This window comes from Onychostoma macrolepis, chromosome 10, assembly GCF_012432095.1.
Source record: "Onychostoma macrolepis isolate SWU-2019 chromosome 10, ASM1243209v1, whole genome shotgun sequence".
NCBI lineage: Eukaryota > Metazoa > Chordata > Actinopteri > Cypriniformes > Cyprinidae > Onychostoma > Onychostoma macrolepis.
In genome coordinates, this window is record NC_081164.1 from 5,634,363 (window position 1) to 5,661,018 (window position 26,656).

General features: G+C 36.8%; 3 protein-coding genes across 11 annotated transcripts in view; 1 reads left to right on the plus strand and 2 right to left on the minus strand.

Annotated features, from left to right (window-relative positions):
- Nucleotides 1-108: 108 nt before the first annotated feature.
- hsdl2 (hydroxysteroid dehydrogenase like 2) lies at nucleotides 109-7,982 on the minus strand. The gene is made up of 11 exons (XM_058789263.1): nucleotides 7,790-7,982; nucleotides 6,850-7,013; nucleotides 4,763-4,861; nucleotides 4,562-4,676; nucleotides 4,306-4,409; nucleotides 4,083-4,181; nucleotides 2,094-2,288; nucleotides 1,816-1,887; nucleotides 1,557-1,703; nucleotides 458-586; nucleotides 109-359 (listed from the first exon to the last, which is right to left on the minus strand). The coding sequence occupies exons 1-11, from the start codon at nucleotides 7,804-7,806 to the stop codon at nucleotides 247-249; spliced, it is 1,254 nt and encodes a 417-aa protein (XP_058645246.1). The 5' UTR covers nucleotides 7,807-7,982; the 3' UTR covers nucleotides 109-246.
- A 7,863-nt stretch (nucleotides 7,983-15,845) lies between these two features.
- Nucleotides 15,846-24,191, minus strand: LOC131547695 (hydroxysteroid dehydrogenase-like protein 2). Of its 3 annotated transcripts, none has more exons than XM_058788286.1 (11): nucleotides 24,006-24,189; nucleotides 22,779-23,008; nucleotides 20,431-20,529; nucleotides 20,234-20,348; nucleotides 20,017-20,120; nucleotides 19,794-19,892; nucleotides 18,298-18,492; nucleotides 18,021-18,092; nucleotides 17,790-17,924; nucleotides 16,440-16,568; nucleotides 15,846-16,344 (listed from the first exon to the last, which is right to left on the minus strand). In XM_058788286.1, the coding sequence occupies exons 1-11, from the start codon at nucleotides 24,020-24,022 to the stop codon at nucleotides 16,232-16,234; spliced, it is 1,308 nt and encodes a 435-aa protein (XP_058644269.1). In that variant the 5' UTR covers nucleotides 24,023-24,189; the 3' UTR covers nucleotides 15,846-16,231. The 3 variants fall into 3 exon arrangements, with proteins under 3 accessions (XP_058644269.1, XP_058644270.1, XP_058644272.1); XM_058788287.1 differs by having other exon boundaries at nucleotides 22,845-23,008; nucleotides 24,006-24,186; XM_058788289.1 differs by lacking the exon at nucleotides 15,846-16,344 and having other exon boundaries at nucleotides 17,790-17,935; nucleotides 24,006-24,191.
- Nucleotides 24,192-26,042: 1,851 nt separating this feature from the next.
- Nucleotides 26,043-26,656, plus strand: part of ptbp3 (polypyrimidine tract binding protein 3) — a 69,046-nt gene continuing 68,432 nt past the window's right edge. For 3 of the 7 annotated variants that reach the window (XM_058790238.1, XM_058790237.1, XM_058790241.1), the window contains exon 1: nucleotides 26,104-26,296. Coding sequence is in view for 2 of the 7 variants with exons in the window: in XM_058790241.1 (XP_058646224.1) it covers nucleotides 26,293-26,296 (4 nt within the window). In the remaining 5 variants the exon portion in view is untranslated. Of the gene's footprint in view, nucleotides 26,066-26,103; nucleotides 26,301-26,656 lie in introns of those variants that run through there. The other 4 variants (XM_058790243.1, XM_058790240.1, XM_058790236.1 and 1 more) reach the window with 4 other exon arrangements.

Consider the following 26,656-nt stretch of genomic DNA (forward strand, 5'->3'; position numbering starts at 1 on the left):
AATCATGACATAGTGTGTTGGTGAAAACTATGGCTACCGTGCTAAAATTTTGAAGGAGACTTTTCAGATTGATGTTGCAATACTATACTATTAAGAACATGCAGTGAAGAAAGTATAAGGAAAATCCTTTATTGAAATTAGTATCAGCTGAACAAATGTTGAGCAAATGGTTTAATGCAAACAATGATTTAGAAAAGAGAGCATGTACATCATGTAAGGCAGGAGATGGTAGAGTGAGTGATCATATCACAGCTTAGACTTCATCATAGCCATCATCTTCTCCAGTTTGATGGCAAGCCCCATGTCACCCTTAATCTTCAGCTTTCCAGACATGAACGCCATAGTGGGCTTTAATCTCCCTATTGATAAAGAACATGGTTTTCATCAGTACTTCAGGTTTTTATTGCTATGATTATGTCAGTAGTGTGTAAAAGTACATCAGCGACACTTTTTCTACCTCCGAACATCTTGATGAAATCTGAACTGTCCAACGTCATGACGACATCAGCTTTGACAGGTGGTTCCCCGCTGCCAGCACTTCCTGCATCATTCTTCAGATCAATGTACCAGACTCCAGCATGATCACCTGTCAATCAAGCCAGTAAACATTAATACAACACCAATGGAAATGGAAAATATCAAAACTTTTAATGAACTCTATATAGGCCAAGTTATCGCGTGTTGTAAATGAGTGTACTATACAGTATATGTTTAAATATACATGTAATATAAAAATTATTATTACATATTATTTTCAAGATATAAATTATATATAATAAAATATTCAATGGTCAAATTTGAAATACACCTGTGAGTCCAAGACATGATTTTCTCAGAAATGAAATACTGTAAATTTGTATTTGTATACGTGCGGTTACATATCCCTATTAAATCATACTTAAATAAAAACATAATTATGACATAAAAAGTCAAATGACATTTATATTTATATTCATATTTATACAATTAAAAGTCAAAAGTAGTACAAAACTATGACACACCAAGTCATAACAATGTGATAAGTAATAATTATGGCATATTTATGAGGTAGAAAGTTGAAATTGACCCAAGTCATGACGCATAAATCATAATTATGAGATAAGCCATGGGGCTTGACAGTCATAATTCATAATGAGCTTGTCAGTCAGGAATGACTCATAATTTGGATTTTTCTTCTCATAATTATGACTTAACACCTCAATTTTGATTTTATTTTTTTGGCATTATAATTCAGATTTATGTCAATGACTTTATCTCATAATTTGGATTTTTTTGTCATAATCATGAGATTAAAATTCATTATAAACTTGTGATAATCTCATAACCTCAAAATTGACTTCATAATATGACCTCATGACTTTTTGTGGCATAAATCTAATTTGTCATAATTATGATTTATCAAAGCATGTGTTTTTTCCCCTTATGTGGCAGAAACAGGCTTCCATACCCTTATTATTCAGTGGAACAAAAAATTAATTTTGCAGTGTTTCAGCTAGCATACATTGACTGAAAGCCATAAAACTTTAACTCAAATGTTTTAAATATATCATAAGTACCTGATAAATCGAATCTGTACACTCCTTGTGTGGTTTTCACTATATCTGAACTGAGAAGTCCTCTGATTATGTTGAACATGTCAGAAACAGGTCCCGTGGTGGCAGAATCTGCACTGGTTTTTCTACTTTTGAAAGCTGGAGTGGCACCTGAAGGGAGAGTTAAAATATTGACACTAACTGAGACATCTGCTGAAGTATGCTTGGAAGACAATGCAGAACAAAAACAGATGAAATGTGCTGTTATTGCCTCATTACTCACCATGCTCCTCCATTTGCCTGGCTAGATCCTCTGGCTGTTGATCCAAGAAAAAGTCAGGAAGCAATGGATGACCTAAAAAAAATGAAGAGATGTTTTATGTGCTGTGTTGACATTCACAGTTTTCTGTAATATATCAGAAAGGTAACGTTATTGTAAACAGGGTCTAAAAATACTGTGAAATAACTTATACAAATCAAATTCCTGATTAAATAGGAAATTATTACTTTACTGTATTACTTTACCACTTTAACATGAAATATTAATACTGCATAACCAACCTGGCTCAACAGCATACACATCAAAGTCCTTAATGCCCTCCTTTTTGAGAATGTCCTCATCAATGACAAACTGTCCCGTGAAGCTGGTGGGTTGTTTAAAGATGGCGTAGGCAGCATCAGCCACGATCTCCACCTTCCTGCACTGTTTATCAATCCCAGAACCACCCAACATGTCCATGGCCGCCGTCTGGATGCCTGAAAGTAGATGATGCAACAAGACTAATTCAGTTATCATTGTTGATTTTTATTAATATTCAATTCCACCTCATTTTCACAGCATGTTTCACAATACATATTGTTATAAAGCTTTGAATAACAATAAAAGGTTCAGCATTTTAATGAGAGACTTCACAGAAGAACATCCTTTCAGCTTCCTGTTGTTTATTTGCATACAGCACCACAAATACACTCGTTTACATTTATGCATTTGGCAGACGCTTTTATTCAAAGCTACACTACATTCAAGGTATATATTTACATTTTAGCAGTTCTCTATAAAGACACAAATCATCATTGCTGAAACACTGTCAAGCGGATTTAGCTCAGAAGCTAATAAGTAGTAATTTTTTATCAATTATTTTATCAATTTGAATGGATAGAGTAGGCCTACAGGTAGTGTATATTTGGATTTCATTGGCATAGAAATGACATGCGATGTAAAATCTGACCCAGAAGTAGAATGTAAATTATGAATAATAACGGCCCGAGAACTAATCCCTGGGGGACACCTTGCTTCAGTGGTACGGTGGGAGAACGAGAATCCTGCACAGAATTATAAAATTGTCTATCACAGAGACCAAAAGTGAGCAACACCAAAAATACCCACATGCGAAAGGTGGAAAATAAGTAAATCAAGGGAGCCTGTGCTAAGCTAAGGTCAAGTAGGAGAGGTATAGAGAGAGAACCAGAGTCGCAAGAAAGCAGTAGGTCATTCACTACCTTTAAAAGTGCAGTTTTAGTACTATGAAGTGGGCAAAAACCAGATTGATAAGGATCAACGGGATTTTTTGCAACTAGGAAAGACTGAAGCTGGGAGGCAACAGTGCTTTCCAATAATTTAGAAATGAAAGGTAAATTTGAAATAGTGTGATAATTGGATATAACTGAGGGGTCGAGGTTGAATTTCTTGAGGACTGGGGTAACTGCGGCAGAGGGAAAAAGCAGAGACAAGAGATGTATTTATGAAGTGAGAAATAGGTGCAGAGATGACAGAATGGCAGAGTTTCAGAAGAGAAGTAAGAGCAGGATCAAGTCAGCAGGATGAAGAACTGGATTTCAAGATTAACTCAGAAAACAGAAGATGGATTAGTCAGAGAGAAGCAAGAGACTGGCCAGAGAGATTAGTTTTAAAACTAAACTTCATAGCCTTGGTGAACGGCACCTGTCTTTTCTAAAATATAATTCAAAAGGAACAGCAAAGCTCATCTGAAGCTAGAACGTTATGACATGGAGGTTTGGTTAGCTTGTTAATTTAATTAAATAACGCTTTTGGCCTTTTGCCCGTTTTGTTGATCATGGCAGTGACAAAAACAGAACGAGCTGAGTTCAGAGCAGATTTGTATTTTTTCAGATGTTCAAGAAAAGCTAAGGGATGGTTCTGGTCTTAATAGCAGCATGCTCTTGCAAGATTTCTGCAATGGTGGAGTGATATTTAGGCAATATCACAGAGGGAAAACACGTATCAAAGACCTCAGAAAGAATAATTATAATGATTTAAATAATGATTAGGATAGAAACCTCCAAGGTTTCATTAAAAATATCTTCAGTACCGTCTCAAAGATATATGAAAGTTTTATGGGTTTGGAACGACATGAGGAGAGTAAATGACGACAGAATTTTCATTTTTGGGTGAACTATCACTTTAATATTCAACTCCTTTGTAGGATTTTTGTAGATATTTATTACAGAATACAGACTCTGCAATATCTACTTACGCATTAATGATCTCTAAATTGAATTATTTAATGACTGATGCAGGAAAGCCATTACCTGTCTTGGGCCATAAGGCATTAACGGCGATAGATCCCCTGAACTCTTCGGCCATTCCAAGCACACACATGGACATGCCATACTTTGCCATGGTGTACGCTACACAGACACAGCAGAAAACAAGATCAGTGTCATTATTTGTCACTATTGCTGAATAAATGTTCAGTGATAGTCTGAAACCAAAGGCCTAGAGCACTGAATGTAAGATTGCTCTTGCGCTCACCCGTGTGGTTTTTGAACCAGATGGGATTGAGGTTTAGAGGTGGGCTGAGGTTAAGTATGTGAGGGTTCTTGCTCTTCAGAAGATGTGGAATGCACAGTTTAGACCTGTAATGAAAACAGTGGCCACAGTTAGAAGAATATTGCGGATTCAAAAGTTAAGCTCTACTGACAACATCTGTGACAAGCTGTTGATTAACACAGAAAATATTTCTGTCATTTATTGTGATCTGTTACTCTAAAGAATAACTTTTACTCACGTCAGGTACGTTCCCCTGAGATTGATGCCAAGCATAAGGTCGACTTTCTTCATTGGAGTTTCCAGAGTTCCTGTTAAATTGATAGCACTGGCATTGTTGACCAATATGTCGATCCCTGTCAACAGAACCAAGAAGATTAAAGACAAATTAAAACACACCTGAGTGCTCAAAATGAGAGATATATGAAATACTGTTACTCACCTCCAAATTTCTCCACAGCTTGTTCCACAGCTTCATTGATCTGCTTCTCATCACGGACGTCTACGATGCACGGCAGTGCTTTCCCTCCAGCAGCTTCAACTATCAAACAGACGTTAATTGGTCATAGACTTATTACATGAAATTATTTAGCAAATATTTAGCATTACATTTCTTGCTCACCAATGGATCCTCTGCAGTGAATGGGTGCCATCAAAATGAGAGTCCAAACAGCTCATAAAAACATCCTCTATTGTATCTCACATCAAAATCCACTAACATATTTGTTTTGAACTGCTTTCACTTGTAAACAATACTTGATCTGTGCAGATTTCTCTCCTGATTCAGGTGAGATGACTTTTTCACTGGAGTAAGCAATGTTATGAACAGAGGACTTGTGTTGTGGTTGGAAGCAATGGTGGATTTGTTTCTTACAAACATGCAGTTTTTTACTTCACAAGATGTTAATTGATGGACTGGAGTGGTGTGGATTACTTTTGATTATTGTGATGTTTTAAGCAGCTGTTTGGACTCTCATTCTGACGGCACCCATTCACTGCATTGCTGAGCAAGAGATGTAATGCTACATTTCTCCAAATCCATTCTGATGAAGAAACAAAGGCAAATTTTAATTTCTGCGTGAACTATTCCTTTAAAATATAAAAGTTACCGTTTTTACCGTAATCAGTAAATGCAGCCTTGGTGAGCATTCTTTCTAAAACGTACTGTAATATCTGCATATTTTCACATGCTGTGAAAAGTGTTTTATTGGAACTGTGTAAACTGATTTTCACAAAACCAGTCTGAGACTATCTTTGCTTTGTAACATGATGCATGATCATGATGGAAGTAGCTATTAGAAGATTCTGAACTTTGTGTCCAAGAGGTGATGCACATGGTCAAAAACAGTACTGCAATAGGCTGTGACATTCAAGTAATGATTGGTTGGTATTAACAGGCCAATGGCTGTTAATCAAAGCCACAATCACCAACATGAATCCATGGCCTTGTGGCAGTTAACAGTTGTTAACAGCCCAGGCAGTGGTGGAATGGTGTCAGAAATATAAGCAACATCATGAATCTATGGACTTATGCCAACAATGCTGACGGATGGAATGGCGTAATGGTGTCAGGAATATGTTCTTGGCAATCGTTAGACCTGCTGATACCAATAAATGTTCAAGCCAATGTTACAGCCTCTAATGATATCTATATAAACAACAATAAAGACTAGTGCTGTCAAAATTAGCGTGTAAACGCACGCAATTAATTTTTAGTTTAATGTACGCAGGGGCGGAGCTAGAGTTTTCTTCAATTGCATGCACACATACGGTGACGCACGCTGTAGCCTGTATCATTTCATATTAAAGCGTGAATGAAACTACGAGCATGCGTGTCAGATCCACGTATCATCGTCAATATGCCATTTATTACAGTGGGTTTATGTGAATGTTGTTTTTAGAAGTTTATATTTTTTAAAGTCAATAAATGTTAAAATGATAGCTCTCAATGATACTGTAATGTTAGTATAATTGACATTACATATAGGCTAATGAATGGTTAAATATTAGGAAAAAAAGAACAATTTCCAAGAGACATCAGTAGAATTTGTATCAGTGATACTCGCCTTCAGTCATAAAAAACATGACACTAAACAAATTTTTAAAATATACTGTCTTTAAGTTGTTTCTACATTAATTTGAATATTGATTGCAATATAAAAGTATATTTAAAAACTTTAATTTTAAGTGTGATTAATTGCGATTAATTTCAGAAAAATTTTTTTTTAATTTTTTAATCAATTGACAGCACTAATAAACACATGGTTTAGTTAATTTTTTAAACCGATTGATAGCACTAATTAATACATTACATGGAAGACAACTTGACCGAGTCATCTGCAATGCATTCACTATACTCTTCAAGATTATGGGTAATGTAGAAATAAACTGGGAATTTAGTTTTTAAAAAAGTTAATTAGCTATAGATTAAAAATAATTTTCTCTATGGAGAAAATAAATGGGTTTTTACTGAATCTCTGTAGTGTCCAATTATAAAGGTAAGTAAGAGCAACCGAGTCCTGCGCTCACTCTCTGCAGCAGCTGTGTAGATGGTGCCCGGCAGTTTGGGGTGAGGATCAGCGGTTTTGGCAGCGATGACCACATTGGCTCCGTCCCGTGCAGCTTTGAGAGCAATGGCCTTGCCAATACCTCGACTCGCTCCGGTAATGAAGATGGTATATCCTGCCAGCTTCCTAAGATTAATGCATAATCATATAATAATCCAATCCTATCATAATCAATGCACTATATACAAACAGAGATGGCTAGGCAAAACATAACTAATCACAGATAGAAATATTTGTGGACATAATCATATTCCTAGTAAATCTAACATCATGTAACTGCTTCAAAGTCAAATTCCACAATTTTACCTGCCATTTATTTTAAAAACAGCATTGGCTGAAATTAATCTGAGATTTTTGTTTTTCTAAAGTTGTTTCATCATGGGGGGAATTCTTGACAGCAACATTTATGGCCCTATTTTCATTTTCATCCATTTGACCATTATGTGTGAGTGTGATAATTAAAATATATATTTTTATATATTATTAAGTCCTGTGTGTCATGAAGCAGCGCTGCATAACAATGTTAATCGCATGGTTGTTTGCGTTGGCATTCCTTCATTTGATACCTGCGCACAGGAAATCGGGGTAAAGGTGAAATTTAAAAAAGTTCAAAAAAATAACACATAAAACTATAAACATACTATAGTAACAGGAAATATGGTTCTATAATCTGCTGAAATGCCAAGTCAGTTTTAATAGATTGCAGTTAAAATTAGTTACGTTGTTTGACAACACAGTCCAGCCTTCTTAGGTCATTCAAAACACAGCTAATATTGCACGTGAACTTGTTCATACTTATAAAACAAGTATTTTAATACCAGTAAACAACAACCTGGTTTATTAAAGAGTACTAACTTACACCAAAACACACGGACTAAGCAGCAAGAATGAGACAAACTCACCCTGTGTTCTGCAGCATTGCGGCTCCTGTACTGTGTCTGATCTGATCGGGAACGGAATGAACTACAGAAGCTATGCGTGTAATATTAAACTCAACACGAAGCCAAAGACCTCCAGACGAAAACGATGGCTGTGAATTCGCCCTTTACTCCAGTGACAGATTCCACCGAGCCATCATTCGCGCTACTTCCGGTGGAGTCGTGAACGCGCTGCTGTTTTTAAAGGAACATTAAAAAATATGCGCTAAAAGAACAAATAATCAGCAAACAACAAAAACAATGGAGAATGGAAAAGAAAAAACACAAATAAGGAATAAGTCACATAAATAAAAAAACAAATCCTTTATTAATTGCTGAATTTGGCCATTAAAAGGGTCTCCGGTGGTGTAGGCTAATATTGATTTCACTTAATAGTATAACAAAAAAATAAATAAAAGTGTTGTTTTATTATAAGTCATTATAAGCTTGTGATAAAGTGTTTTTATGTACACTTTTCCTTTCAGGTAAGTAATAAATAAATAAACAATGTTACGGATAAAGCAGGAAATGCAACTTTATTATGATTATACACAACACTATAACAAATTTTCATTTATAATATTTAATGAACAACATTTAGAAAAGGTTATTAAAAAAATTAGGAAAAATGTGCTGCTTGAGCCTTTTTGCTTTTACATTATTACAAAACACAAGTTTTTCAGAACTGTATAATGAAAAAAGACCATTATATTAGTTTTATGTATATGAAAATTCCTCAGTGATAACAATTATTAATGGTTAATATTAATAAGTAACAATAATTCCAATGATTTAATAATAATACATGTTTTTCTATTTCTGCAAATGAAAACTACACCTAGATCTCTTTCTCGTTCTCTGTATACCATTTCCCAGTTTATTCCTTAGCGCCATCTAGTCTATTGGAGAGCTGTGGTCGAGCAGTATTCATCCGAATAGACATGGTTGCAATATGTACCCTATACATAAAATGTAATTATTATTTACCAGGTTTTGCTTTTTTGCTTCCTTATGTATTTTTATTCCCCTGGGTTGTATATATTGCATGCATGATATTATTATGGTATTATTATTTTATTTTATTTTTATTTTTTTAAATCAAGTTACACAATGCACAATTGTTTCAAGATTATAATGTGTTTAATGAAGACCCTGTGTCTTGTCTGATTTATATTATTATCAGGATCATAACAACTTCAAGGTCTCTCAGTCAAGTAGATACAATAAGCCATGGATTTTCGATCATTTAGATCAGGGGTGCCCAACCCTGTTCCTGGAAAGCTATCTTCCTGCAGAGTTCAGTTCCAACCCTGATCAAACACACCTGTCTGTAATTATCAAGTGCTCTTTCAGATCTTAATTAGTTGGTTCAGTTGTGTTTGATCAGGGTTGGAGCTGAACTCTGCAGGAAGGTGGATCTCCAGGAACAGGGTTGAGCACCCCTGATTTAGATGCTACAGACCCCCAAATATGATAATCTGTGAAAGACTCATCCCAAAATTTAGCTATGCTTTAAAGACCCAATTAATAATATTATAAACATCTCTAATTATATTTGGAATATATATAATACATGTTTTATTGCATTATTTATATATTTATGTTTTATTGCATAAATATATTTGTTTTTTATTGCTATATTGCAGTCTGTTAAATGTATTGTTTATTTATTTACATCATTTATTTATTTATTTACTTATTTAAATCACATTTATTTAGTCATTTACTTAATCCTTTTTATTTATTTATTTAAAGTAAAGTTATTTATTTATTCATCCATTTATTTTATGAATTTGGTCCTTGTTGTTCCTCCTGCTGGCCATCAGAGGACTCCATCGCCACACTGACTAGTCCTTCCAGGACTCCATTTCCCATGATCCCCTTTCCAGGAACTAATTACACTCACACCTGTTGCCTATTACTTGGGCTATTTAAGCTGCACTCACATGCTCACTCAAGGCTAAGGCTTGTTTTGCAATGGTGAAGATTTCTGAGTGGTCTTCCCTTGTTTCTGTGTTTATTTAACTTGGACTGTTTTGTCTGTTTATTGATTGTTTGCTGCCTGCCCTGACCTCTTGCCTGTTTTGGGATTACACTTTTGCTTTGCCTGTGCTATCGTGTTTGCTGGTGTTTGACCTGCCTGTTTGTCCTCAACCCTCTGGCTAATAAAGTTGCATTTGGACCCTTACTCCACTGATGCCCATTGTAACATATTTAATCAATAATTAATTAAAATCAAATGTATTTATTTATTTATTTTAAACAAATGTATTCATTTAATTTTGTTTTAATCAAATTTAGTGTTTTTTTCTTTAACACTGTTTTTCTCTTTTAACTTCTCCACAGACCCAATAGCACTCCCTTGGGGCCCCTGGATCTCAGTATAAAACCCCTGGTATAAACCACTGTATTCAAATTTTGGCTGATTCATATTCTCAATGCATTGGAATAGTATACATGTAGGGTACGAATATTCAATTATACCAAGGTTGGGTAAACTTTTATTTTTGACAAGTTGATTAAATATAAGAGTATATGTATACGCATAGTATATGCATGACAAATGTAGCTTAGATTTTTTATTTTTTATTCCAAATTGACCCTCAGTTTCTACTGCACTGTATGTATACGTGGTCATAAAAGCACATGGCAGTTCTAATGTAAGTACAAAAACTATAGAAATTATAGTCTCATTCACTATAAACAACATGCAGTGCTGTGTTAAGCCTTTGCGGGGCCCTGGGCTAACGAAATCAAAATACAAGTCCCACTTGCTGAAGCAGGAGCCTTCCTGGAGTGGCTACGTTCACAATTCAAACAATGATTTGGAAAAAGAATAATTCATTTGTTATTTGTCAGGTAGGTGGTCATATAGCATTTGCCTGCAAATATGGGACAATTCTGTGTTATACGGAATGGTTGTCAACCCTGTTGCCAGCAATAGAAAATTGTCTCAGGGGCCCCTAGTGTTCACAGCTCATTCCAGATGATAAAATTTTTTTTATTTATAATCCGAAAACAGAAGAAAAACCAAAACCCAAATATACACTAAGCAAATAAACAATGCTAATAAACTTATTACCTATAAAAAGCGCATTTTCTCTCCTACAAATGCACGCACATACAGTACAGTACACACATGGAACAAATGTGTGCATAGAAACTTGTCAGCTCTGACCCATGACTTTATCAGTAAAATAGTTTTGCAACTGAAAAGCTACATGACATTTCTCAAAAACACCGCTGCTTTTGAAGATGTTAAACATACATACTCACTATTAGTAGATGTGATGGCCCACGAGGTGGCCACACATTAGAGAATGGTAATGTGTGCTTACGGGCGTACACATACACGTACCCACACATGTCAGTGTATTTTTATTTCCATATTGATTGAGTTAAATCCGGCTGATAACAAAACCTTTAAATCATATTCTTAATTTTGTATTTCAGATAAGACGCAAATTCTGTTTATCTGTCATCTCAACACTTTATTAAATCACAGTACATGGTAGCTAATTGGAGTGCACACAATTTAGTTTGCTGTTCTGTGTATTTGTTTGTTAATACCGTTTCTTTGAGTTGAGGTTGCCGTGCAGTGGGCGCTGTGGAAAAGTGTGGAGGTTCTCGAGCTTTCGGCATTGGGTCCCGGATATCTAAAGGACCATCGTGCTGCTTCCACCTCTCTTTAGTTCTGCCGGCCGGCACCAACAGACAGATGAAGCAGGGGGAGAACCAATATGGTTTAAATTTAAGACTGCTGGTTTACTTCTTTCTTTAATAGTATTTTGTTTGGTTTTATTTAAGATTCATATTTAATCTTTGTTTCAAGTATTTAAGAAGTTTGTTTGTTATTGTACTCTGTAGTTTGTGGTTTCTTGTTTCCCTCCTTTTGTGAGTAATGTGGACTAGTCCAATTGTATAAATGTGGTTTTGTTGTGGCATTTGGCGTGAGTTCAGTTTGGTTAGCACAAGTCTTTGTTTAGTGTTGATTATTTCTTTAATAGGCCTAGTTATTTGATTTGTGAAAAGTTAGTTTATTTCCTTTCAAACATGAACTTTTTATTTGATTGATTAAAATAATACATTTCTTGAAAACCTATTTTTCTATGCTCCCTTATGCTTTGGGTCGGTCCCTCACAGTAGACATGCTGTTGTTTGTTGAGAAACTCTGCAGTACTCTGGTAATTCACACATGCTAAATCTCTCTCTCTCTGACTCATAATGTTCTGGTTATTAACCTAACCTTGGTTCACTGAGATAAGGCTTATGGGTAGGTTTATGGGGAAACTCCTGTTTACTCTAAATACAGAAGCTTGATTTGTTCATGTTCGTGTAGCTGCACAAACAAATGGCACGTCAGCCCACTGTGGGGCCATCTGTTATACAAGTTGGCTCTGAGCGTCATTTTGTCAGAATCTTTTATGGCCACAGTCATTGACTCACGTGCAGCCTTATAGCACGGCATGCTACGCAACGCTCCTTTCCTTATCTCAGAAAACTAAGGTTATGTTAATAACTGGAGTGTTCCCTTTCTTAAGGTCTTTCCAGTTGCATTGTATGCTTATAGGGAACACATCCAATAGCGCTGTGCTATAAGCAAGTGCAGAACGAAGCCGCTCTTCGAGCCCAGTCTGGAGCACCCGAAATGAGGGCTCGTAAAAAGCATGAGCCAATTATGAGACCCTAGCCACAGGCTGGGATCTACATAAGAAGAACTTCTCCACTTACACAGGGGATTACATAAATTAGGCAGACAAAACCCGTGCCTGAAGGGCAGGGACAGCCAAGTTATAAAACCTGGTGAAAATAGATGGCGAAGACCAGCTAGCAGCCACAAAGATATCACCAATAGGAACTCTGCTGGACCAAGCCCAGGAGTAGGCCATTCCTCTCGTAGAGTGGGCCCTTGCTCCAATAGGACACTGTAAGCCTATTGAGGCATAAGCCAGGGCTATAGTGTCAACTATCCAACAGGATCTGTCTCTGCTTCATGACTAGCAGCCCTTTAGAGCGGCCTCTAAAGCAAACAAAGAGCTGCTCTGAATGCCATAAGTGGCTAGAGTACTCTACATACACTCTAAGAACCCAAATCAGACAGAGTGAATTCAGACCCAACTCATCTTCTGGGTTAGGAAGAGCTAGAAGGGTGAAGACTTGTGCTCTGAATGGAGTGGAGATCACTTTAGGCATATAGTCGTGTCTTGGACTCTACAGTCTTTAGGCCCAAACTTAAGGCATGAAGCTCTGACTGACAGTGCTTGTAAATCACCCACTCACTTGACCGACGCTAAGGCTAGAGGAAGGATGGTCTTAAGCGACAGGGGCCATAAGTCGGCCGACTGGAGTGGCTCAAAAGGAGGACTACAGATAAGTCCCATGTGATATAAGGACGAGGCAGATTCAATATCCGAGCTCCCCTGAGGAACTTAATGACAAGGTTGTTTTTGCAGACTAACTGCAAAGCCATGAGTCATGGCTGCCACATATACTTTGAGTGTGGAAGGGGTGCGCCCATTATCCAGCAGCTCCTGCAAAAAGGTTAGCACAGATGACACGTCACAAGAGGATGGGTCCTCGCTCTGTGCTGCACACCAGTCAGAAAAGACTGACCATTTAAGGGCGTAGAGGCTTCTTGTAGATGGGGCTGTAGCCTCCAAAATGTTATTAATCACCCTCGTGGGGAGCTGTAAAGACTCCCGTCAAGGGGCCAGATATGAAGGCTCCACAGCTCGGGCCGGGGATGTCGGATCATGCCTCTTGTTTGAGAGAGGAGGTCGTTCCTCAATGGAATTGGCCAAGGGGCTGTCGATAGCAGCTGGATCAACTCAGGGAACCATGTCTGATTCCTCCAGAATGAGAACACCAGGAGGACAGAGCACCTGGCTTCCCTGACCTGTCTGATGACCTGAGGGAGCAGGGCAATCAGAGGGAAGGCATACACCCGAAACTCTGGGCCATTTGTGGGCCAGAGCGTCTCGCTCCCTCAAGAAATATGTTGGGCAGTGAAACGCAAAGAGGTCCACCTCTGCCCTCCCATAGACAGACCAAATCGTTTAAACCACTTGGGGATGTAGTCTCAAATTCACCTGGGAGAATTGTCCCAGGACAGCATGTCCAATGGTTGGAAGCATCAGTCGTGACCACTTTCCTTCTGGAGGTCAGTCCCAATGGGACACCCGTCTGAAGCAGGCGAGGGGCCTTCCAAGGAGCCACAGCTCTGATGCAGTGGTGGGTCACCTTGAGGCGAAGATGTCAGGCGTCAAGCATGGGAGGGTACCTGGGTTTTAGGCCAAAATTGGAGGGACTGCATATGAAGCAGGCCCAACGGAATCACAGAGGAGGCAGCTGACATGAGGCAGAGCTTCCTTTGCAAGACTCTGAGGAGACAAGAAGTCCCAAATCTGAATGACTCCACTAGCCGATAAATTATCATTGAGCGTTCCGATGTAATCCAGATCCGCATCTGGGCCAAATCAATAACTGTCCCCAGGAAGATTACTCACTTGGCTAAATGTTCAGCCCAAGATGCTCCAGGTGGCTGAGTAACAGCAACCTGTGAGCGAAAAGTTCCTGCTCCGATCTGGCTAACACAAGCCAATCATCAAGGTTATTCATAATGCGGATTCCCATCTACTTCAGAGGGGAAATAGCCACGTCCACACACTTCGTAAAAGTCAGAAGGGAATGACTTGATAAACCACCTCCTCGAATGTTAATCCCAAGAACGATCTGTGACGAGGAGCTATCTGAATGTGAAAGTAAGCATTTTTCCGATCCACCGATAAAAATAGTTTCCGGGGCATATTTGTGTTTCAAAGTCAACATCCTGAATGGGTGTTTCCTCAGCGCATGGTTCAGGTGTCTGAAATCAAGGATGGACCTGAGCCCACCATCTTTCTCGGGAACAAGGGAGTAACGGATGTAAAAGCCTGACTCGCTGTTCGCTTGAGGGACCATCTCTACGGCCCCTTTTGCAAGCAGATTATGCACTTCGGCCCATAGAACATGAGAGTCATTGTCCTGTACCGAAGTTTGGGTGACACCTCTAAACAGGGGCGCCGCTATGTGTTCTGGGCCCCCTGAGCAGCATATTGACATATCCCCCCGTGATCACGTTCCCTCCGGGGGGGATCCCCCTCGGTAAAAATCACATTCCGGGCCCCCTCTCCGGGCCTGCATGAGCCACCTCGCGGCATGACATTTGCAACGTCGCTGTGGAAATTTGGTCTAGGAAATGCTTTTTGAAATCACCGGATGGCCGCAAGGGAAGTGCTGGTGAGAGGCGTTCTTCCGCTGTCGGGGCTCTTCTACAGTGAGTAGCAGGCTTCAAGCTTCTTCTTCAGTCCAGCAAGGAGATGATCTTAATGAATCAGTCCTTTTGAACTAACAAATCTATGACTTATTCATTAAGACACTGATTTGCCGCCACCTACTGGCAGTTTTAATTTCATATTTAAAAACTATTTATTTCCCCCCATCATTTTGTATTTCAATGTTCAAAATGTCATATTTAGAACATTAACCTCATAATATTTTTTATGCATTTGTAATTGCTTTAAATGAATTCATGCCACCAATTTTTTTTATTTAGAGGTGGTTAGCATAAAAAGAAGACATTACAAGTAATATTCCCCTTGCCTTAAGTATTCCAAAGTATTTACATTAACTTACTAAATTTGAGTGATCTAACCAAATACGTTACAAAATACTTTTTAAAGCATGTATTTTGTAATCTGTAGTGAAATACATTTTAAAATTAACTCTGGCAATGTGCATGTATGAAATTTATATTTCATTTATTACACAACCATGCATGGCAGCACTGAATATTTCTGTCAAAATATTCATTTGTATTTACAATAATAAGCTGTACTCGTGGCAAAAAAGAAGTTTATATCGGAACGTTAACCTGACGTCTGAACAACTAAAATGTGCTCAAAGACTCTATAGAATAATTTCAACATGTTTAAAGCAATAAAATACTTTTTTGTTCTTTGTATTATTTCCAAATATTTAAGAAAATGAAAAAACGTGTACATAATTTGAAACTGTTTTTATTAGCAAAAGTCAAGCAAAAATACATTTTACTATATAGCATCATACTATGTAAGCATCAAATGCTTGTTCTGACACAGCAGAAAATCAAAGCCAATAAAGTTAATGAATACATTCTTTAATTATACTGTGGAGATGGTTAAAAATCATGTTTTTTAAAACCAGTGGCAGTTGCACTAAGTATAACCCAAAGTATACAATTAAAGAACATGCTTTGAAGAAAATGTAACTGAAGGAAAATCCTCTATTAAAATTAGCATCAGGAGAATGGTTTAATGCAAATGATTAATGGTTTAACGCAGTGTTTCAGAAAAGAGATCATGCACATCATGTCATGTAAGGCAGGAGATGGTAGAGTGAGTGATCATATCACAGCTTAGGCTTTATCATGCCCATCATCTTGTCCAATTTCATGGCAAGCCCCATGTCACCCTTAATCTTCAGCTTTCCAGACATGAACGCCATAGTGGGCTTTAATTTCCCTATTGATAAAGAACATGGTTTTCATCAGTGCTTCAATTTTTTATTATTCAGTTTCAAAACACCCTCTATGATCCAATTATACCACTTTTTCTACCTTCGAACATCTTGATGAAATCTGAACTGTCCAACGTCATGACGACATCAGCTTTGACAGGTGGTTCCCCGCTGCCAGCACTTCCTGCATCATTCTTCAGATCAATGTACCAGACTCCAGCATGATCACCTGTCAATCAAGCCAGTAAACATTAATACTAAAAATACTAAAAATTTTCAGAAAGGGGTCTCCAACCCTGCTCCTGGAGAGCTACCGTCCTGCAGATTGCAGCTCCAAACCCAATCAAACATGCCTGAACCAGCTAATCCAGGTGTTCAGGGTTACCTGATAATTACAGGTAGGTGTGGCGGAGCAGGGTTGGAACTGAAGTCTGCAGGACATTAACGGTAGTTTATGACACAGCCATGATTTATGATTTGATATTGCTAGTCAGAAGTAAGTGATATTTGGGGGTGGGACACAATTATTCTATAAAACCTTTAATTGGACAAAACATGATATTTTCAATATGAAATACTGTACATTTTAATGTATATTTGTTACATATTGCATATTGGTTGCATATTTCTATTAAATCAGAATTAAATAAAAAGTTAAAAGTCATACTAAGTCTTATTTATGAAATTAAAAGTCAAACTATGACAAAATTATGACACCAAGTCATAATGAGACAAAAAAAATCATAAGTATGGTAAAAAGAAAAATACTAAGTCATATTTATCAGGTGAAAAGTTGAAATTGACATAAGAAGTCATAATGACTTAGCATATCAATTTCCAATTTTTCAACATAAGTCATAATTATGAGATATGTCAAGGGGCTTGTAAGTCAGCAATGACTTATCTCATAATTTTGACTTTTAGTCATAATGAGCTTGTAAAGTCAGAAATTACTCATAATTTTCATTTTTCCATCATATAATTATGACTTTACATCTCAGAATTTTGACTTTACATCTCAGAATTTTGACTTTATCTCATAACGACTATCTCATAATTTTGACTTTTTGCCCTAATTATGAGATAAAAAGTCACAATACGCTTGTAAGTCAGCAATGACAATCTCATAATCTGTCGCACCGTGGAGCTTCTGTCACCAAAACAAATTCCTCGTATGTGTAAACATACCTGGCAATAAAGCTAATTCTGATTCTGATCATTTTGACTTCATTATATGACCTCATAATTTTGACTTTTGTGTGGCATCATTCAGATTTGTCATAATTATGATTTATCAAAGCATGTTTTTTTTCCTTATGTGGCAGAAACGGGCTTCCATACCCTATAGTTTATTATTCAGTAGAACAAAACAAGAGAAATTTTAAAGAGTGTTTTAGCTAACATACATTGGCTAAAAGCCATAGAATTTTAAATGTGATATCATAAGTACCTGATAAATCGAATCTGTACACTCCTTGTGTGTTTTTCACTACATCTGGACTGAGAATTCCTCTGATTGTGTTGAACAAGTCAGAAACAGGTCCCGTGGCGGCAGAATCTGCACTTTTGAAAGCTGGAGTGGCACCTGAAGAGAGACTTAAAATATTGGCACTAACTGAGACGTCTGCTGAAGTATGCTTGGAAATGAATGGAAATGTGCTGGTTATGCCTCATAACTCACCATGCTCCTCCATTTGCCTGGCTAGACCCTCTGGCTTTTGACCCAAGAACAAGTCAGGAAGCAATGGATGATCTAAAAAAATAATGATATGTTTTATGTGCTGTGTTGACATTCATAGTTTAGTATGTCAGAAATGTCATCTTATTGTATACGGGGTCTAAAAAATAACTTTGAAATAACTTTTATACAAACCATATTACCTTTATTCATAATTATTGAAGAGAAAAATGCGTTACTTTATCACTTTAACACGAAATATTAATATTGCATAACCAACCTGGCTCAACAGCATACACATTAAAGTCTTTAATGCCCTCCTTTTTGAGAATGTCCTCATCAATGACAAACTGTCCCGTGAAGCTGGTGGGTTGTTTAAAGATGGCGTAGGCAGCATCAGCCATGATCTCCACCTTCCTGCACTGTTTATCAATCCCAGAACCACCCAACACGTCCATTATTGTCGTCTGGATGGCTGAAAGTAGATGATGCAACAAGACTAATTCAGTTATCATTGTTGATTTTGATTAATATTCAATTCCACTTCTTTTTCACAGCACGTTTCACAATACATACTGCTCTAAAGCTTTGAATATCAATAAAAGTGAAACAATGGTACGTGTGCGCCATTTTCACAAGAGACTTCACAGAAGAACATCCTTTCAGCTTCCTGTTGTTCATTTGCATACAGCGCCACAAATACACTCGTTTACATTTATGCATTTGGCAGACGAAAGCGACAATGCATTCAAGGTATATATTTACATTCAGCTTATAGTTACAGTTAATTTTAGTATTAGTTTAGTTTAAAACAAAATGATCAATGTTATGTTTAATTTATTTCAGTTAACATTTATTTTGTTTCAAGCAATTAATTATGTATAATTTCATGCAAGTAACCCTAAACCAAACCCTAATCCTATCCCTAACTATATAAACAGTACATTTATTTAATTAATATTACTCAGTACTTAAGTGTATAATTATACTGTAAAAAGGACACCTTAAAATGAAGTGCAACCAATTTGTTTAAGATTAAGTTAATGATAATAACCCTGGGGATGATTTTATCCTTTTAGTATCGATTTGATTATAAGAGCGGTCCTATAGTTTAATATTCAGTGGACTATTCTAGTGAAAAAAGTAGATTTTCAGAGGAATGCCAGTGTGTTCTGGTCACTCTTTTGCACGCAGTTAAAATAAGAGCTTACTGGAATTTTCAAGCTTTAAAAAAAAGACACAAAACATAATAACACAATCACATGTGACTACTTGACATGCGAGAACAACTCGCATTGGTTCTTCAGAAGCTCAAAGATGCTTAAGTGACACATGAAAACAAATATGAGCTCTATAAATGTGCCTTGATCTGTGTTTAAATGTGAGTAAAAGCCTAAATTCATTCAATAATTGCGACTTGGATTAAACCGCTTGATTCATCTAAATTACTTTTACAATGTCTTTAGGACAGTTTTGACGCATCAACATTTTGTTGGAATAGATTTTCATCAGAAGGACAGAAACCTCCAAGGTTTCATTAAAAATATCTTCAGTACCGTCTCAAAGATGAATGAAAGTTTTATGGGTTTGGAACGACATGAGGAGAGTAAATGACGACAGAATTTTCATTTTTGGGTGAACTATCACTTTAATATTCAACTCCTTTGTAGGATTTTTGTAGATATTTATTACAGAATACAGACTCGGCAATATCTACTTACGCATTAATGATCTCTAAATTGAATTATTTAATGACTGATGCAGGAAAGCCATTACCTGTCTTGGGCCATAAGGCATTAACGGCGATAGATCCCCTGAACTCTTCGGCCATTCCAAGCACACACATGGACATGCCATACTTTGCCATGGTGTACGCTACACAGACACAGCAGAAAACAAGATCAGTGTCATTATTTGTCACTATTGCTGAATAAATGTTCAGTGATAGTCTGAAACCAAAGGCCTAGAGCACTGAATGTAAGATTGCTCTTGCGCTCACCCGTGTGGTTTTTGAACCAGATGGGATTGAGGTTTAGAGGTGGGCTGAGGTTAAGTATGTGAGGGTTCTTGCTCTTCAGAAGATGTGGAATGCACAGTTTAGACCTGTAATGAAAACAGTGGCCACAGTTAGAAGAATACTGTGGGTTCAAAGCAAGCTGACAAGCTGTCGATTAACATAGAAAATAATTCTGTAATTTATTGTGATAAATACTCACGTCAGGTACGTTCCCCTGAGATTGATGCCAAGCATAAGGTCGACTTTCTTCATTGGAGTTTCCAGAGTTCCTGTTAAATTGATAGCACTGGCATTGTTGACCAATATGTCGATCCCTGTCAACAGAACCAAGAAGATTAAAGACAAATTACAACCTGAGTGCTAGGAATATGAAACATTTCATATGCTGTAATTCACCTCCAAATTTCTCCACAGCTTGTTTCACGGCATCATTGATCTGCTTCTCATCACGGACGTCTACGATGCACGGCAGTGGTTTGCCTCCGGCAGCTTCAACTATCAAACAGACGTTAATTGGTCATAGATTTATCACATGAAATTATTTATGAAATATTTAGCATTACATAACTTGTGTACCAATTAGGGCTGTGCGATATGACGATATATATCGGATGGACTAAATAAAAAGTCTATCGTTTCATATTATGTTCTATCGTTTATTTCGTGATGTCGCAAAATACATTGTTTACGGTAATACTTTTTAATCATTTGGATGACTGAGATCTTTACACACCACCACGGGGCGTGAAGGGGAGACAGAACCAGGTGGAGATCGAACAGAACAAAAGGAGGAGCTCGTTCCTAAACGATGGACTAGATCTGTAGCATGGGCACGCGTTTTTAAGCACTGCAGTTTTAAAACAACCTATTTTAAGCCTTTGAAACACAAACAACAGAGCAATACGTGAGCGCCGTCTCTGTTTCTGTGTGAGAGGACCGCGCTTTTTCTTTTCTTTTTTTTTGGCGCTTTATTGGCTTTGAACGATTACATAAACACACTTATATGCCTCAGAATCCCCGTATTGGCAAGTATCCTCATAAAGACAGCGATTTAGGTCTTAAAAGAGAGGAAACAGCTGAAAGAGAAAACGCATAGCCTATGTAACAGTATATTGGATCCGGACTTAGATCTTAAAGGGGAAGCTGTCCAATATTCGTTCTGTCTGCCATTCATATTAATCACAGTGAAGACTAATTAATTTACACAATGTATGTAGCGTTTCTTATTTATTGTAGTTTTTTGTCCTATTGCTTGCAATTAGTTTCTTATACTTATTTCATCACTGACTGTTTATTTATTTTCAGTGAGCTTGAGTTTTTGTTTGTTTGTTTGTTTGTTTTTGTCTATTTTTAGGCTTGTATTAGTTTGATATTGACATTGGTGACAAGGATTATGAAAATTCTATGGTATCAAAGATTTTAATATCATAAAAACCTTTTTAAAAGAAAAAAATTACTATATCGTGATATATATCGTTATCGTGATATAAAATGAGTCATATCATGATATAAGACTTTGGTCATATCGCCCACCCCTAGTACCAATGGATCCTCTGCAGTGAATGGGTGCCGTCAGAATGAGAGTCCAAACAGCTCATAAAAACATCACAATAATCCACAAATAATCCACACCACTCCAGTCCATTAGTTAATGTCTTGTGAACTGAAAAATTGTTTGTTTGTAAGAAACAAATCCATCATTAAGCTGTTTTAACTTGACCAAAATATGAGTCTCCATAATCCATAATAATGCTGCCTCCAGTGAAAACGTCCATCCCATGTTGTGTCTCTCATCAAAATCCATCAACATTTGTTTAGAGCTGTTTTTGGACAGTTTTAAACACTTATAAACAGTGATTAATATGTGCATATTTCTCTTCTGATTCAGACAGGATTTCTTTTTCACTGAAGAAAGCTATTTAATGGATAGAGGACTCGTATTTTAGCCAGAAGCAATGGTTTGAAAAGCCTTAATGATGGATTTGTTTCTTACAAACATGCAGGTTTTGGCTTCACAAGATGTTAATTGTTGGACTGGAGTGGTGTGGATTATATTGTGATGTTTTTATCAGCTGTTTGGACTCTCATTCTGACGGCACCCATTCACTGCAGAGGATTTAAATCATCTACATCTTGGTTATCCTAAAGCAAATATTCACCAACTTTTTCTTTAAAATATAAAATTTGCTGTTTTTACTGTATATTGATCAAATAAGCCTTGGTGAGCGTAAGAGACTTCTTTCAGAATTGCTTTGCTTTGTTACATGGTGACATGATCATGATGGAAGTAGCTTTTAGAAGATGGGTACTGTGCGTTGTGATGATGCACATGGTCAACAACAGTGCACCATTCAAGTAATGATTGGTTGGTATTAACAGGCCAGTGGCCGTTAATCAAAGCCACAATCACCAACTTGAATCCATGGCCTTCTGACAACAGTCCAGACGGGTGGCGTAACAGTATCAGGAATATTTTCCTGGCACACTTTAGGCCTGGTTATACAGATAAATTTTCACATCAATGCTACATGTTATGATATCGACAAATACATTGCATGGAAGAGAACTTGACCAAATCATCAACAATGCATTCACTGCTGGTGGCTCTCTCTTCAGAATTATGGGTAATGTAAATAAACTTGGAATTTAGTTTAAAACTAAACAAAACTCAGTTGTGTTTATTAGGTTAATTAGCTATACATAAAAATCACTTTCTCTATAAAGACAATGAATGGGATTTTTACTTTTGAATTTTGCTCTGTGGTGTCCAATTATAAAGGTAAGTAAGAGCAACCGAGTCCTGCGCTCACTCTCTGCAGCAGCTGTGTAGATGGTGCCCGGCAGTTTGGGGTGAGGATCAGCGGTTTTGGCAGCGATGACCACATTGGCTCCGTCCCGCGCAGCTTTGAGAGCAATGGCCTTGCCAATACCTCGACTCGCTCCGGTAATGAAGATGGTATATCCTGCCAGCTTCCTAAGATTAATGCATAATCATATAATAATCCAATCCTATCATAATCAATGCACTATACACAAACAATAACTGATAGGCAAAACATAACATAACTAATCAGAGATGGATATAATCATATTATTATCTTATCTAAAGTATTGCGACTGATTCAGTCAAATTCTACAATTTTACCTGCCATTCGTATTGGAAACAGCTTTTTTTTTTTTTTTAAGTTATGTCGCACAATTGTGTCCCTACTTTTTGTCAGCAGTGCTATGAAAACATTTATTTACATTTACATTTAGTCATTTTGCAGACGCTTTTATCCAAAGCGACTTACAATTGGGGAATACATAAAGCGATTCATCTTGAAGAGGCAATCAATCAGACAGACGAAGTGCTTGTAACACCAAGTCTCAGGCATTGATTAAATAAGTACAAGCTAGCAAGGGAAGGAATAAATAAAGAGAAAGAGATTTTTTTTTTTTAAGTTTAGGATGAAGTCAAGTAGTCAAGTATGGCACTTTTTCCGTATTTCACCTAATATGAGTTCAACAAGGTCACAGAGGCTCTTTTGCATATAACCTTATTTTTATTGATTGATTGCTTGATTGATTGATCGATCGATTGACTGATTGCACTTTTTTGTCCATTTTGTCCTGTGTCATGAAGCACACGTTTTTGTTTTGTTTTGGCATTCCTTGACTGCTGCGCATAGGAAATTAGGGTAAAGGTCAAATTAATAAAAATACTATTAACATATCATAATAAAGCAAAATATGTTTCTATAATCTGCTGAAGTCAGTTTTAACAGTTATATTAACTACGTTGGATGCAAAGTTTGACAACACAGTCCAGCCCTTGTAGGTCATTCAAGATAGCTAACATAATATTGCGCTTAAATAAGCTCATACATATAAAACAAGTATTTTAATACTGGTCAACAACCTGGTTTATTAAAGAGTACTAACTTACACCAAAACACACGGGCTAAGCAGCAAGAATGAGACAAACGCACCCTGTGTTCTGCAGCATTGCGGCTCCTGTACTGTGTCTGATCTGATCGGGAACGGAATGAACTACAGAAGCTATGCGTGTAATATTAAACTCAACACGAAGCCAAAGACCTCCAGACGAAAACGATGGCTGTGAATTCGCCCTTTACTCTAGAAACATATTACACTGCGCCATCATCTCTGCATCTGTCGAGAACGCGCGAGGAACATTTTAAAAAATGCGATAAAAGATCAAAACAAAAACATTGGAGAATGGAAAGGAATCGGTAATGCATGTAATGCATTATTTCACTAAATAGCATAATAAAATGCGTTACTTATTTTTAAGTTATTATGAGATTGTAATAAAATAGTTTTACCGTATTTACCCTTTACTTTGCATGTAAACAAATAGGATCAACGATGTTAGCGATAAATTAGCTAGGAAATGCAACTTTTTATGATTATATGCATATTAACACAAACAACACTAAGACATTTTTTTATTCATAATGTAGAATAAACAACATTTAGAACAGGTAAATAATAATTAAAAAAACAATAAAGAGGGAAAATGCGCCGAATTCAGCCCTTTTGCTTTATTACAAAACACAGCCTATTGTTCTAATCGTGTAGCAATAAAATTCAATAGAAAGACAAATGAATGTATGTATATTAAAATCCCTTAAAATAAAATGATGTAGTGGTTAAAATAAATAAATGGATTATTAATAATACATGTTTTGTATTTCTACAAATGAAAACTACAATCTCTTTCTCGTTCTCTGTATTCATTTAGCCAGGTTATTCTGTAGCGCCCTCTAGTGTGCGGGAGCGCTGTGGTAGAAGCGTACGCTTTAATGTCATAAATGATTTACCCGGTTTTGCATTTTTATTTCCTTGTTTTCCTTTTTTTATTTTTTTCAATTTCCCTGGGTTGCCTACCCATTGTTCCTAATATTTGTTTTCTTAACTTTGTTACCATAACAACATGCGATTGTTTCAAGAGCACAATATAAACACCTCCATGTTCTCTCAGTCAAGCAGAAACTATATACATAGGTTTTCAGTCTCCCCTAAATATGAATATAAATAATTTGTAAAAAAAAATAATGTATTTGGAATATATTTAGTTTTTACTGCTTTATTGTTGTACTGTTAAATGTATTATTTATCAAATTTATTTATTCATTCATTTATCGTTTTTTTTATTTAAAGTAAATATATTTAATTATTTATCCATTTATTTCATAAATTATTTATTTAGCCTATTTATTAGAATAATATATTTATTTATTTTAATCAAATGTATTTATTTTGTTTGAAAAAAATGTGTTTAATTTTAGTTCATTATTATTTTTTTACACTGTTTTTTCACTTTTAACTTCTCCATATGCTATATCCCTTTGTGGCCCTCTGGGGGACCCAGAACCCCTAGTTTAAATCTCACCTGGTATAAACTACTGTATTAAAATTTCAGCTGATTCATATTCTCAATGCATTGGAATAGTTTACATGTAGACTACTTACACAGCACTGTTTTGTGACACACACACACACTCCATATCATGTAAGCACAAGACTGCAGCTCAGCCGGTCCAACAAGTGAAACAAGTTCTTACACGCTTCAGGTACAAAGAAGATAACATCTTCACTGCTGTCCTGATACGATAAGCGTGTAAAAATAGTCATTATTTAAAAACAAACGGGGACATAATAATTTAATAATTAATAATGCAATGCACCATAATGCTTGTTCGTATGGTTAATAAGGAGTTCACTCCAGGAAGTGTTTGACACTTGAATGTATCGACTGCGTGTTTATTATTGCAAGAGTCAAGCTCTTAAAGCTCTTCCCCAAGGCCCATTACCATAATTAATAAATATATTCCAAGAACAAAATGATCCTCCACAGAGCTCCTAGTGCTGATAGCTTCAACAAATTATCCCAAAACACGACACGCGCTGGGCTTGAAAATAGCGGGCGCGCGCAACTTATTGTTATCGCGCGCCATAGCGAACTCTATATTGGTGCTTTCAACAAAACGTCCAGCAAACAAAAATATTACGCGGTTCTTCAAAGGTGTGTCTGCTGAAAGGGGAGGCCATTTTGTACAGAGAAGCGTCTGTACATGTATGTGTGTGTGTGTGTGTGCTCGCGTCAGGAGCAGGAAGTGTGTGCGAGTCTTTGTGCCTGAGAGAGTGAATTTGTGTTGGGGAGTCGAACTGTAGTAACAGCAGCACCCTTTCTTCATTTCCCCGTGCTTGCATTGTTATTTCACCTCGCCTCTGTTTTGCTCTGTGCAATGGATGGGTATGTGAGTTTCCAGTGTCTTATCTTCCTATTACGCGCTTGTTGAGTTGTTCTTGTATTGAAGTGTTTGCATTATTGTGTGTAATGATAATAATGGCACGTCAGAAATGGCATGGGAGGAAAAGTGGGGGAGGGAGCAAACGTGTAAACTGCTAGAGATGTAACCTTAGGCTGCTTGTTTTTCTTTTTAAATGCAAATAGAAATATTGTCAAGTGACAGTCTTTTACTTTACATATTTTTTGGGCTTGTGTTAAAATTATGATGCACGTCGCTTATGGGCTAACACTGATCTTCGGTTAATGTTGTTGAGATGCAAAATATGGGCGTATAGCACTGTGAATATAGCATGATCAAAGTTA

Coding starts and splice junctions, on each gene's coding strand:
- LOC131547695 (XM_058788286.1), bottom strand. Junction 20,530..22,778: donor CCACAGAGCAAAATTCAAAA/GTAAAAATCCCA, acceptor TCTGTTTGATAG/TTGAAGCTGCCGGAGGCAAA. Junction 20,349..20,430: donor AGCTGTGGAGAAATTTGGAG/GTGAATTACAGC, acceptor TTCTGTTGACAG/GGATCGACATATTGGTCAAC.
- hsdl2 (XM_058789263.1), bottom strand. Junction 4,862..6,849: donor CTACACAGCTGCTGCAGAGA/GTGAGCGCAGGA, acceptor TCTGTTTGATAG/TTGAAGCTGCTGGAGGGAAA. Junction 4,410..4,561: donor CTCAGGGGAACGTACCTGAC/GTGAGTAAAAGT, acceptor TTTTCATTACAG/GTCTAAACTGTGCATTCCAC.